The sequence below is a fragment of the Rousettus aegyptiacus genome, unplaced genomic scaffold (genome assembly GCF_014176215.1).
Source record: "Rousettus aegyptiacus isolate mRouAeg1 unplaced genomic scaffold, mRouAeg1.p scaffold_m13_p_2, whole genome shotgun sequence".
NCBI classification, from domain to species: Eukaryota; Metazoa; Chordata; class Mammalia; order Chiroptera; family Pteropodidae; genus Rousettus; species Rousettus aegyptiacus.
The window spans coordinates 70774278-70788210 of NW_023416295.1; the positions used below are offsets into that span (position 1 = coordinate 70774278).

At 31.4% G+C, this 13933-nt stretch overlaps 1 protein-coding gene across 4 annotated transcripts in view; it reads left to right on the plus strand.

Annotated features, from left to right (window-relative positions):
* LRP1B (LDL receptor related protein 1B) overlaps positions 1-13933 on the plus strand; it is a 1622137-nt gene that overhangs the window by 766235 nt on the left and 841969 nt on the right. For all 4 annotated transcript variants that reach the window (XM_036236560.1, XM_036236558.1, XM_036236559.1 and 1 more), the window contains exon 6: positions 13420-13677. In XM_036236560.1, the coding sequence (XP_036092453.1) occupies positions 13420-13677 (258 nt within the window). The remainder of the gene's footprint in view (positions 1-13419; positions 13678-13933) is intronic.

The window sequence follows — 13933 nt, forward strand, 5'->3', positions numbered from 1 at the left end:
GCCTCTCTTTTTTTCTTCCTCTACAATTCTACCCTAAGGGACTTTATAACCTGATTTTCCTCCATGTTAAGCTAGAGTTTCAGCACTCTCAGAAGCTGGGAGTGTGGAAACTAGGAAAGGTTAGAATGGGCTGGCTCAAGACAATACATGTGTCTCTAGGCTTTAGAAAGAAAATACAATATAAAAAATATCAAGTCCAAAGATACAATGAAGAGATATAACTAGACCCTAGAGGAAGGTTCTGCAAAGGCCTTACTAGATGATGGGAAAATAAAAATTCCTAGAAGTGCCCTTTTATGTGAAGGCAGAGAAAGGTAGAAAGACAATTGACTGAGAAGCTGCTTATAAAGGTGATGAACTGGGTCAGCACAGAATAATATGTTTATTACCCAGCTGTTTACTTCAAAGCTTGTTTGTGAGCCTTATTTTTAATGTCACAATTTAAGTTAATGTCATAATTTAAGTTAATTGATTATCCTTCCTTTATAGTATAATCCCTGAACCCAAATAAAATTCATAAGCCTTAAGAGCAATTTTGAAAAATAACTCAATAGGGTGAAAGACTTAAGGCTCTGTGGCAAATGGGAGAAGATATTAATATTAGATCGGAGGCCTTTTTATTCCTGTTAATTTATGCAATGCAGACAAATTCTGTTCTTTTCTACACTTAGTAATATTGACCTGACTACTGACATATAGAACCAATTATTTCAGAGTTGAGAGGAAATTCAAAGGTAATCTAGTTCAACTATCTATTTGATATCAAAATAAGTAATTTCTAAATGGAAGAAAGTCTACAATGACATTTAAAACCACATAGAACCAATTATTTCAGAGTTGAGAGGAAATTCAAAGGTAATCTAGTTCAACCATCTATTTGATATCAAAATAAGTAATTTCTAAATGGAAGAAAGTCTACAATGACATTTAAAAACAATTTAATTTAAATATACATGCTTGATAGTAGGAGGTGACATACTAGAATATGAATGTCATGACGGAATGTTCACTAATTTGAATGGAACACACATTAAAAGTCAGTAATTTTTGAATTAAACATTAAGACTTGTCATTTAAAAAATATTTAAAAAATAACTGTCAAAACATTGATAGGTATCCAGTTAAACTTCCTGTATATTTTTACTTTTTTGAGATTAGAGTTCTAATGCTTGTCAAATCTGAAAACAAAGTTTTTTTTTTTAATTTAACTTACTTTTTCCTAACTAATCTATACTTATTTTGATGTAGAAATATGTGTCGAAAGTGGGCACTCAAGGCTGAAAGTGAGCTGGTGTAGAACTTGTAAGAGTGAAAATAATAGTCAAGAGCATGTAACCTATGAACTGTTGACACTTTAACTCCTGAGTAGACTTTACTTTTCAGTGTCCTAACCACTTGCTGAAGTCAGGCACTTACCCCAGCATATAATTCTATGGAACCTGTAAGGCTACTGATGTGCTACAGCAGCAGCAGAATGAAGAGCACTAAATTATTTTATGCTCATCAGTGTAGATGCATTACATTAAATGATGCTGTGGTAGAGAGAGTATACCCCTTTGCGGTGGAGCAACTGGAGCACTGAGAGAAGAGAACCCATTAAAGAACTTTGAGATTCTATTACAGCTTATTTGTTGCTATTCACTGATTAGGGGGCTGAAGAGTTAGGCTATTTAGGCAATGGAGCTCTTAGTTATAATAAATAAAAATCATAATCTCTGTATAATCCACAGAAACATATTTCTAGACAGTGTTAGGAAATGTTTTTAAACCACTCTCTTTTTTCTTTGCTACGATTCTTCAAGAGAGAGAATGAGAGAGAGAGAGAGAGAGAGAGAGAGAGAGAGAGAGAGAGAGAGAGAGAGAAAATGAAATATTACTTTCTATGGCTCCTAGTTCTAACCTCTAACTTGATTATCATCTACTACTGTATAGTTAATTTTTTTTTCTTTTGAAAGATCAAAGAATCATCCATGATTTTCTGCCAGGGCTCATTCTGTTTGTGGGAAGAATAGGCAAGTAGTTATATAGAGGGAAGAGTTTTCTGCTCAGAGTATTAGTCTCATCAGCCACATATAATACTTAGAATTCAGTTATTAAAATGTAATTTCCTTTTTGTTTTTTTTTTAAATAAAATAACCTCATATTAAATGGTAAGCGTCCTTAGGAAGGGTAACATTAAGTCTTAGTAACTTTGATAATTTATGAGACTAGTGGATCAGACCTTTTTTCACATATCATTTAGCTAAAAAGGGCTTTCTGCAGAATGATATGTGGTTATGTCTTGACACATGAAGATTTGCTATTCAGAGTTATTGTTTCATTATTCTTAGGTAGTCCAAAGGTCTAGTTCTGCATAATTTATCATTTTATTGAGGCATAACTGTGAATAGCACTTGATAATATGTTGGTATATATGCAAAACTCTGAGCTAGGCTTGAGCTTAGTGGACCAGCACCAGCGTTATAATCCAGATTTGTTGTTTTTTACATGGAGGATGTTATGAACACTATAGTAAGTGGTAGGTGGCAGAGAAGTAGCTCAGGGCTACTTGCTTGGTAAATATTTGTTGTGCACTTTAAGTAATATCCTGAATATTCAAGAAGCAGAATAAAGACACTGGCATGTTGAGGATCAATAAAAGTAAAAAAACTGGCATAGATTCAAATAACAATGGGGTATTTTTCCTGTTTTATCCTATTTTTCCAGTCTCATGCTGCTTTTTTATGATATAGTATCAACATCAAAGAGTGGCTTGGAAAGCTCTGCATAATCTCCATAAATGTGCCCTCTTCACCAATCCCCTCCTTAAATGGTCATATAGTTCTAGTGTGCTTCCTATACAAGTATACTCAAGAAAAAGCAACCCCTCCTACAATCATACAATAGGGCAGTATTGCCTAACCCTCTATCCTATAGAAATATCAGAGCTTCACCAAGCTGCCTGTTTGGCCATTAAACATACTTCCTCTATTTTTGGAGTATTCCTATCCTACATCTTCCTGCCCCTTCACTCAGTTGGAAATCACAGTTCATGATGGGCCAAGGTTAGGATTTCTGTGGAATTTTCATTTCTCAAATTTAACTTTACACTTTTTTCCTACTCAAACACTATTTATGAGTTTGCCAGTGTTAAGGTATTAAAATCCTCAACAATAATCTGTGTGTGTGTGTATTGGAGTTTGTGTGTTTGTTTGTTTTTATTTTTACTGCAGGATATCACTTTCATAGCAAGCATCTTTCCTGACATCTTAAATCATTTTTCCAGCAACAAATTTGCAAGATCGATGATAAAGAACATGACCATGATGTCTTATGTGTCATTACACATTTGATTTAACCATAGTCTAAGAAAATATAAAACAGAAAAACATGAATGTCTTTCATTTTCTTTACTACATAACATTTTAACTGAAATCTAGATGAGAATTCCTTTATTTTGGTATGAAGAATTAAATGGCCACATGTATGGACTCTAGATCTGACAACCAATAAGCTTTGTTTTTACAAACGGCACAACATATAGGTACAAATTTCTATCATGTTATGTATTTTTTGTAGAATAGCTAATGAGCTATTAACTAAATTCTCAATTTAGAATGTGTGATAGATAATATGTTCTATCACACATTTGTCTTAATATTGGACAAATATAATGAACAATAAACAGAGATGAGGCATGCTTAAATTTGTAAAAATTACAAGGGTTTTAATTTTAAGATGAAGCAAAGATGTACACATGTATATGATTTTCCTATTGCTTTGTTTGGGAAAAGTAGAAGTATATAGCTATTGAAATCCACAGGGAGTGAGGGGGGAAGGGCTTAAAACCTGAAGGAAAGAAGAATATTTTGTTCTTTCTAGTAAGAATTGTTTTTTGCCCAGAGAGCCTTCAAGGCATTCCCTGTATCAGTTGCAATGGACAAGGTAATAACAGCAATTAGAGAATGTCCTTGGTGTTCCTTCCCTTAGAGTCCTTACTTGCCCTTGACTTTAATGACTGGTATTCTGGGTATTCTCCCCAGTCAAGCTGCTTAGAGTAATTTTAGTCCTGAGATGAGAAAATATGTTGTATTGATTGCAATTTTAAAGGTGTGTGAGCATTTTCTCTTAACACTAGGACTCACACAGCCTCCATCTGTGCTTTCCGTAAAAGATAATTTTTGCCAAATGATTAAATGAACTACATCTTAATAGTCTTTAGAAGTTTAGAAAAATGTATTGTCAAATTATAAAGAATATATCTAGTAAACTAGCTAGAAGTTTGGTATATCATCACCACTGAATACATAGAATAAATCTGTCTTTTGAATAGCATAGTAGAAAATTGATATCTTAAATTAGGGTATATATTTATGTAGTTTGGCATCTCTGTCAGAAAACAATGAAATAACTAAATGACCTTTCCTTTTTCCACCTCTAGATAATAAAAATTCTTCTATCTACCTCCTTCTTTCTTATTCTAAGGTGACGATTTCATTTCATATTTCTGAGAAGATAGAAGCAAGCAAAGAGCTTTCTTACCCTGAACTTTATTAAATCTAGCAATCTATCTGAATCCAGAACTTATCAGGCAGCCTTCCTCTTATTTAAATCAAAGAACAAACTGTTTTTAGCATATGACTTATCATTATCTCCTCCTGAATATTTTCCCTTTTAAAGGAGCACATTCACAGAGTTTTCCACTTACCTTACTGGCCAATTTTTCTCAGTTTATTTTGCTGCATTATCTTCATTTCGTCAGTATTTTTGGCATGATTCAGTGTTCAGTATTTAGGACTTCTCCCTTTTATTGATTCCCTAAGTGCTCTCAGCTTATATCATGGCTTAAAAAACAAAAACAAAAACAAACAAACAAAAAACACTGTGTAGAAGTTCTAGAAACTGAAACTCATCAGTTTTTATTCCCAATCTTGACCTCTTTATTGAATATCAGACTCACTTGGCTATTGAGATCCAACTCAATATCTACATATGGAAATTTAATAAAATATCAAATTCTATGTGTCCCAAACTCTTGATTCGCATCCCTTGTAACAATGCTTTCCCTAATGTTGCCCGTCTTGGTAAATGTCACCGCCATTTACCAATTATTCAAACCAAAACACTGGAGTCAGCCTTGGCTCCATTCTTTCTCATAAAACCTTTGTTTCAAACTTTTAAATATATTCTGAGTTGTACTATTCTCTCTAGGATACAGCCCACATTCTCATTACTACCAATGTTTTACCTTTCTTCATAAAATTTATCACCACCAAATAATAATAAATAGTATTTATTTACTTGCTCATTTTCTGTTTCCCCCATTAAAATATAAGCTCTATGATAACAGGAATTCTATTAGCTTTGTTAACTGCTGTATCTCTAGAATCTACAGCAGGGTCTGACAGAAGCTAACTATGTTCAATTGTTCAACAAATGTTTGTTAAAAGAATAAATGGATATGCAAATACTGAGGCAGTATTTTCTTTTTAAGAAACAAATTAAGTGTAGCTTTTTAACGACTCATGCTTTCAAAATTTTAATGACTCGATATCTATTACATTTTAACTCAGTCTTCACCAATTATAACTTAGAGGGACATATCTGAATTGGGAAGAATGTGGTTTATAGGTAAAATACTTTACCTATTTTAAAATTCATTCAGTAACCTAAAGTTTGAATAAATTATACTCTAAAATTTTGAGATTTACTGATATAATTCTTCAGTGGTTATTAATTAATTTTATTTTTCTTTAAAAATCATGATGCATTATTTATCTCATTTTACCTATTAAAATACACTATTATTTTTAAACTTATTATTCAGTGAAATATCTTTAAAAACATTCGGTAGTCCATATTCAAATACCTCTCCATGTGTCATTCATGTATTGAACATTTACCATTTGCCAAGTAAAGCCTTTTGGATAATAAAGGAGATACCAACTTGATCTTTGTCGGACCAACTCTTTAAGAAACAGGGAATTGTAAGGGCTGCTAATTTGCAAAATAGAATTTTTTTTTAGGTGGGGGAGGCATATTACTTGCAAAATAGGATTTTTTTAGGAGTCATGATATTATTGATTTTAATTGTTTTTATGAAATGATACTTATTCCTGAGAAACAACATATTTCATTGCTTCTCACTCACAAATCATTTCAAGTAGAAATATCCTCTAAATAAAGGTACCAGTATTTCCCTTGTAAGGTCTAATAACAGAAAGGTTATACTGTTTTAAGGTTTATGGTTAATTTAAGTTGACCAATAGTTCACATGAGTGAGGTTTTTACAACGCCAAAGACAAAATTAAAAAACACAACACTGGACTGACGTATCAACACTAAACTCATCGACTTCTCTTAAAACTGACCCTACTTTCTTTTCTCTGACTTTCTTTTAATAACATCATCACTCTTGCCATCTCCCAAATCTAAAATTTCCACATAATTTTTAATATCCCTCATTGTCTACATAAAACAATCACTATAATTTAGAACTTCTACTTCATTACATAAACCCATCTCTACTTAAGAAATCAATGTCACTTATTTTAGGTCCTTATTACCTTTTTTCCCAAGAAATTAAAATAGCATTTTTGTGTTCAGTAATCTCTATAGCCAATGCATATGTCCACAAATTCCACACCACACACACAATTTTGGGTTACTTTCTTTATCGTTAAAAATAAGATGAATACTTTTCTCTATTTACGTGTATTGAGACTAGTATGTTACTAAACCTCTAAGTATTCTCTACTGATTTCTCAATGATCTCTGCTTCCAATAGGAACATTGACACAAATGGTCGTTCTTTTTTTCTGTACTGCATCTATCGAAACAGAAACAAAGATACTTTTTCCTTGCACCTAACTTCTTTCTAACCTCACTCCAGAATACCATGGCCGAAGCAGTGTGTAAATAAGACTTTTATATATTACCTTCCCATCTGATATGAATTATACTACACTACTTTAAAAGTAAAAGCAAAAACAGCTTAAAAAGTTAAATGGGAAATTTATCTACCCCACTATATTCTACTCACCTGTACAATATCCTATGCATCCTTTCCAACTTCATCCTAAAGCATAATTTTGATCATGTTATATTCTCTAAAATTTACACTGGTTCTAATTGCACCCCAAATTAAATATGTTTGTCATTTTGACATTCGATAACCTATGCAATCTTTCCTCAACCTATTTTTCCTGCTACTATAAACTTTGTGATTTTGAATACAGTTCTTTTCAGTTATTGGCTCTGTGATATTAAGCAAATTATTTAAACTCTATATAACTAATTTTCCTTATCCCTAAAATGTGGATAATATTAGCACCTAATTTATAGGTATGTTGTGAGTATACAATAAAGTAATAAATCTGAAACATGAATTGCAGTTGTCTGGCTCCTAAAATATATTCAAAAAGGGTTAGCTATTGTTTTTATTATTATGAAGTACTTCTACCACTCACACATGCTCTACCCTTCAGAAAACTGAAAAACTGAAGTCAGTACTTTGCAACACATCCTAGTCTTTCCCACATCTGTGCTTTTGTTAAAGCTGTTTGTTCTACCTGATTTTTTTTTTCTTCCATTTCTGCATGTCCAATTCTGGTTCTTTCATTAAAGCAAGGTTGAGATCAAAAGCCATTTCTATTAAGGAACTTTCGACTCTACTAAACAGATATGTCTTAGTCTATTTGTGCTGCTATAATGAAATGCCACAAAATGGGTAGCTTAAAACAACAGAAATATATTTCTCACAGTTCTTGAGGCTGGAAATTTGAGATCAGGGTGCTAGCATGGCCAGGTGCAGGCTCTCTTCCAAGCCACGGACATTCACAGACATATACTCTCACAAGGCAGAAAGAGATAGGGATTTCTCTGGAGTCTTTTTCATAAGAATAAGGCACTAATCCCATTCATGAGGGTTCTACCTTTATGACTTAAGCATCTACGAAAGTCCTTCTGCTCCACTACTCATAATACCTTTATCTTTGGGAATTAGGATTTCAAAATAAGAAATTTGAAGGCCACAAACATTTAGACCATTGAAAGATATATCTAAACATTCTTTGAAACTCACTGCCATTATACATTTTTTTATGGATAGTACCACACCTGACAAAAAATATAAAACTTTTGAATATTTACTTTAATTTTTCTACTAGATTATGTACTTCTTGAAGGCAAACTATCTTACAGATCTTCAGATCCTAGTTGAATGCTTTATGTCTTAAATACTAAGAAATAGAATTAAATTAAAAAAGCATTTTTATCCAATCAAAAATTAGTTCAGTATAAATAGACCGTCACAATAAAAGGTAGCACTAAGAAAAATTATTACATAATTGTAGCAATATACATTTTTTGCCTAGCCAAATACTGCTAATAATGCATTTTCATAAGATTAAAATTTGATTCATATTTATTCTTCTATAAATGTGATAAAATTGTTTCTTCTGAAATATCCATAATATATCCTTATCTGAAGCATCATTCAGTTCAGTAAAGATATTGTTCCATTAAAAAATAGTCGAGAAAAACAGAGAAACAAATTTGGTCATACATAGCTGAGAAATGGAAAGAAAGTATTTCAAACATATCTTTTTTTTTTTTCTTTTACTTATATGATGCTAATTTTATTTGCATTTTTAGCTTGGTTTGGTTGGCATTGATCTATAATTTATTATGTTATTTGAATAAAGTTTTCCTCTCTTTTAAAAATGAAGTGATTTTCTCCTAACATTTCATATTTAACTTTGTGTTCTTGCGTAATTTTAGATTTTTTTGAAATACATTCTCTACACAAATTGCTCATTTTGTTTTATAAAGTAGTAGTTTACTTTCCATAAGGATTTGAATGATTTTTCATTACAAATTGTTAACATTCTTACTTCTCATTTCTAACTTTATCACATTTTTCTTATTTTCAAAGATTTCATATAATTTATATATAAGAAGTTAAAAGTAAACCATTTAAAACTTATCTTTCAATTATTTTAAGTTCATACTGGTTAAAAAACAATTATTTGTGATATATAAATTTCACTTTGTTCTCATGCTTTTTAATCTTACTCTGACTCTTTATATACTTTATATGCAACTTATTATTTAGCCTTTTATCAAGTGAAACTGGGATTATTTTATTGATCAATTGATTGATTTTTATCTTTGACACAACAAATATTGAGCTGTACCTATTGAACTTCATAATAGATAATAATTCATAACTGCAGGATTAAGAGAAATCAGTACACAGTATAACTAGATGATATACATTTATATATGTATAGGTGCATATATGCATTTATTATATACATAATAATTATAAGGTTTATATTTATTTATAAGTATATGAATCCATAAGGAAACTAGCTGAATTAATATTTTTAGAATTAAATGGAAGAATAGAAAGTTTAAATGAAACCTTAAAAGTAAATTTTTTCACTCTGAAAACATTTATTTAGCAATGGCTGTATGTCTAAATCATATTGTTATAGTATATAAATACACTTTTAGTATATTTTTGACTATGAGAAGATAAGGATATGTTTATAGTGGTTTGGAATTTAAATGGGTATTTTTATGAATCTAGTAAAATTAGATTTTCTATGTTTCTAAATTTCTCTTTTAAATTTATAGTTTTAAATCAATTTTTAAAAATCATATTATTTATTAATATGACATATGTAATAGAAAGAAATCACTTTCTGATTATATAAGAAAATACTGTTTTTTATACTGCTGTCATATGGAGAGTGGTGAAGAGAACGAGGACAATTTTCTTTCTCCAGGATGACTCAACTGACAGCATATTGGAGAGGTTTATTCAATCTGAGTCTTGTTTCTCTAATTTAGAATATTGACTGAGTGCTTTCTTATGTTTTAATTTCTTCTATGTGGAGAGCTAATATTTTTATTTCTCACTAAGCGTGGATGTAATTTTTTTTTACTGAAGTTATCTAATGTGATTTTCTACTGTTCCTTTGGGAAAATTGTTCACTGACTCTATGGATGGCATGTGATAAGAGTATCACATTTATTCCAGTCAGTTGCATATTAGAGATCAAAAGAGGTGCAGGTAGGGACAAAACTACCTTTGCCAGGCCTATACCAGCTTTCATAATGAAGTAAAAAATATATATAGTTAGCTTCTGATGATTTTTGTGACTTCCTATGTTTCAATGGCTTTCTCCTCTTGTCATTCCCATTCTAGGCCTTAAGTTTATTTATCTAAAGAGAAAACCACCATTAATAATTAGCAGAGACTGTTAAATACTACTTCAACATAGCACATCATGACTATATTATAAGTATCTCTTTTCCAGTATGTCATTTGAATTTTAAAGTCACCATTATTCCATCAAACAGGTTATGTTAAATTATGAAATATCTGCTTTTATTTGTATGCTTTTCTATTTATCTGAAGCTTTAAAGGTATTGTTTGACATGTTTTTCATTAAAACAGTCAACCAATTTACTCAGAAAGCATTATAAAAATCATGAAGATTGTTCAATTGTATCAAGTAAGTGTTGCCTGTGTTAATTATTAATTCACTTTATCTCAGTTTCTCAGGAGAATCTCAATGTTCCTCCTTCATATTCCAGCTTCTCTTCAAAGAACGTTTATGAGATACTTACATTTACTGACTAGTAACCAATTAATAAATTATTGTCTACATGTGGACTTCTCATAAAGCTTGGTAACAAAGAAGTTTTCAATAATGATTCATTTGTGAACGAGATATGATTTCACTAAAGATCATTTTAATTGTCAAATAAAGACAGTAATCACTGACAATAATGTCACCACACCTTTGTTAACCTCAAAAACAGCCATCTAAGACCTCTTCATAACCTGAGAAATCCATAGTCTAGCAGGTTTCAAGACTGCCAGGGTCAATTAGAAAATAACAGAGCTAGCAGAGGTTAAAAAAAAAATCTGGAATTCCAGATTAAGGAATAGCAACAGACAAGTATTATATGGTTAAGATGGTTTCAAGAGATTAGAAGAGAAGCCAACTGACAAACCAAACTCAGATGTGATTGCTTAACTAGGTTACATTAAGCAATGATAATTCACAATTTTACTGATACTTCTGAGAGAACTCTTTATGATAGAAATAATCTTAGCATTTATGAAACTTTGTCTTTGTTGATTTATACTATGCAGGTTAGGACAAGTTTGTTTCTCCACTGGGAAGAAACTGTTGGGCTAACCAATTTTATAATCTCCTTAAGCCTTTTGTTTTTGTCCTTTATATTTTATTTGTTTTGTTGTTTGAATTAAATCTAACACTTTTAGTGTCTTTCTTAAGGAAGAGAAAAATCTATGGCTTGATAGAGATAATTTCTTAGGGGGTAAAAATTCAAATGCTCATGCAAATTGTTTGGATACATTTTAGAGTTGACATGTTAAACTTGCAAGGAGAAATCCAGAATCGTCCTCATCATGGAGCTCTTCCATCTGAGGAAAACCCAAGAAGATAGACATCCCTATTTCCACAAGAAATAATGGAGATCATTAAATAAGAGTTCAAAATTTTAGACTTATTTAATTATATTAGTCATAGTATATGCGTTTGCTTTCTCCTACTTTCATAATTCTAAGTATCATTTTCTTGAATGAGCAAATGATTTTTATAAAATTTTCCAAATAACCTATCATTCTCTGGGTTTCAATCATAGGTTAAAAAAATTATTTTGTAACATTTCACAGAATGTTTTAGAGAGTTCTACTCTGCAAGAGTCCCATGTGTCTTTTTCACTTATTTAGAAAATTTGTATTGAATGGCCACTAGGTTCCAGGCTTTTTTCTAAATGCTATAGATACATTAGTGCAAGTAGAAATATAAGTCAGAAAAATAATACACACACAAACACACACACACACACACACACGCATACATTCACATTTCGTTGTGAGAAGTGAAAAATAAGGAAGGGAAGAGGTATAGAGAATATAGAGGTTTGTAATTTTTACAAGATAAAGTGACAGGAGACATCCTCAACAGAAAGGTGACATTCAATAATACCCAAAAAGAGGTGAGCAAATTGGCCGTTCTTATATATGAAGGACGATGATTCTAATTAGAAGGAAGAGACTCCGATTGAGCAGCCTACTTGGCCTGTTCAAGGAGCAAGAAGAAGGACAATGTGTCTGGAATAAGAGTCACAGGGTGAAACTAGTAAGGAGATGGAGGAAATGAAGTCAATCAGGCAATGTATAAACAAATCAGGAAGGCCATCATATGGTCTTTTACTTTTACTCTGATTACTTTGAGGAATTGGGCGGAAAACTGACTTGTTCTGCCTTAGTATTTTAAAAGTATAACTGGCTATTGTGTTGAGGTAGACAAAAAAAAAAAAAAAAAAAAAAAAAAAAAGGAGAACATAGATGGAAGCAGGGGAAACCAGTTAGAAGACTATTGGAATGATCTAGTTGAGAGATGATGAGAGCTTACAAGAAGGTGGTAGTAGTCACTGAGAAGTGATGAGATTCTTCATATGTTTGACATTAGAATCAAAGAAATGTAATGATGCATTAGATATAAGAAATAAAAAAAAAGAGCCGAAGATTTTCAATTATTTTCTGTTCCCTAATTTGCAAAAAAAAAAAAAAAAAAGCTACTTTGAGTATCATTATATAGCTAAACTCTTTCAACGCTAATTTTATATGAGATTTTACTATTACCTTCAAATATTAAAAGGTATTGAAATTATGGTCACTTAGTATTCATTCATAAAAAACACACCAATTCTAACACAAGCAAAAATGCATTGTTCAAAAAGTAGTATTGTGCAGGTTTGTTTGTTTGTTTTTTTACCTTTAGAATCTTATTTTCCTAACTATAGGGAAGGAATGTGGAAGGAAGTAGGTCAGTAACCATAATCCAGTCACTAGGGGAATGTGTGATTATTTGGCTCCTGGGGCCAGAAAAGGAGCCAATGAGACTAAGATCACAGGTGCTCTTTGTATGAACCTATGAGCTTTGCATATTTCGCTCCAGAGAATCTATTTCTGACCTGATACATCTACTTCAAAAAAGCATGCCCTTGCTTGCAAGAGAAGCCTGTAAAACTATAATGTCAGTCTAGATCCATCATCATTGCTAGAAAAACAACTCACAGCACTCCCTTTATTACCAACAATGAAAGTAAATAGCATTGTTCTCATATTTAGACAACACATTATGAGTAGGGAAATAAGGAATATAAATGTTCAGTGGACTGTTTTCCTTAGAGAAATCAGCTGAAATATATAGATAGTGAAACTATATAAAAGTTATTAATAAATACGTTTTGCAATTATTTTTTTTAATTTTAAAGACACATTAAAATTTAGAATAACTCTTAATAAGTAATGCAATATTGTAAAAAAAAAATACATATATGATTCTCTTTTACTGGACTCATTTCTCTCTTCCTCTTTTATTCCAGAACCTGCAGATAGGTCACCTATGCTGTTAATTGCAAATTCTGAAATAATTGAGGTTTTTTATCTGAATGGAAGTAAAATGGCAACCCTGAGCTCAGTCAATGGAAATGAAATTCATACTTTGGATTTTATTTACGATGAAGATATGATTTGTTGGATTGAATCAAGAGAATCTTCAAATCAGCTCAAATGTATCCAGATAACAAGAACAGGAAGATTAACAGATGAATGGACAATCAATATTATTCAATCCTTCCACAGTAAGTGTTTCAATTCATATTATCTGCCACTCTTTAATGATTTTACTTATGGACCGGTAGACAGGTTTCTTAGATTTCCTAGCATAGTCCATGGCCATGAGAGAGCTATACATGAAAGTATGAATGCACTTAAATAAGCATATTCATTACATGTGTTGCATATATTTACACATACACATATAGTTTCACTGTTTATGTAAGTGGTAAATCGCAGAGTTAATTTTCATTCTCCTTAATGCTTATTACAGGATCACCT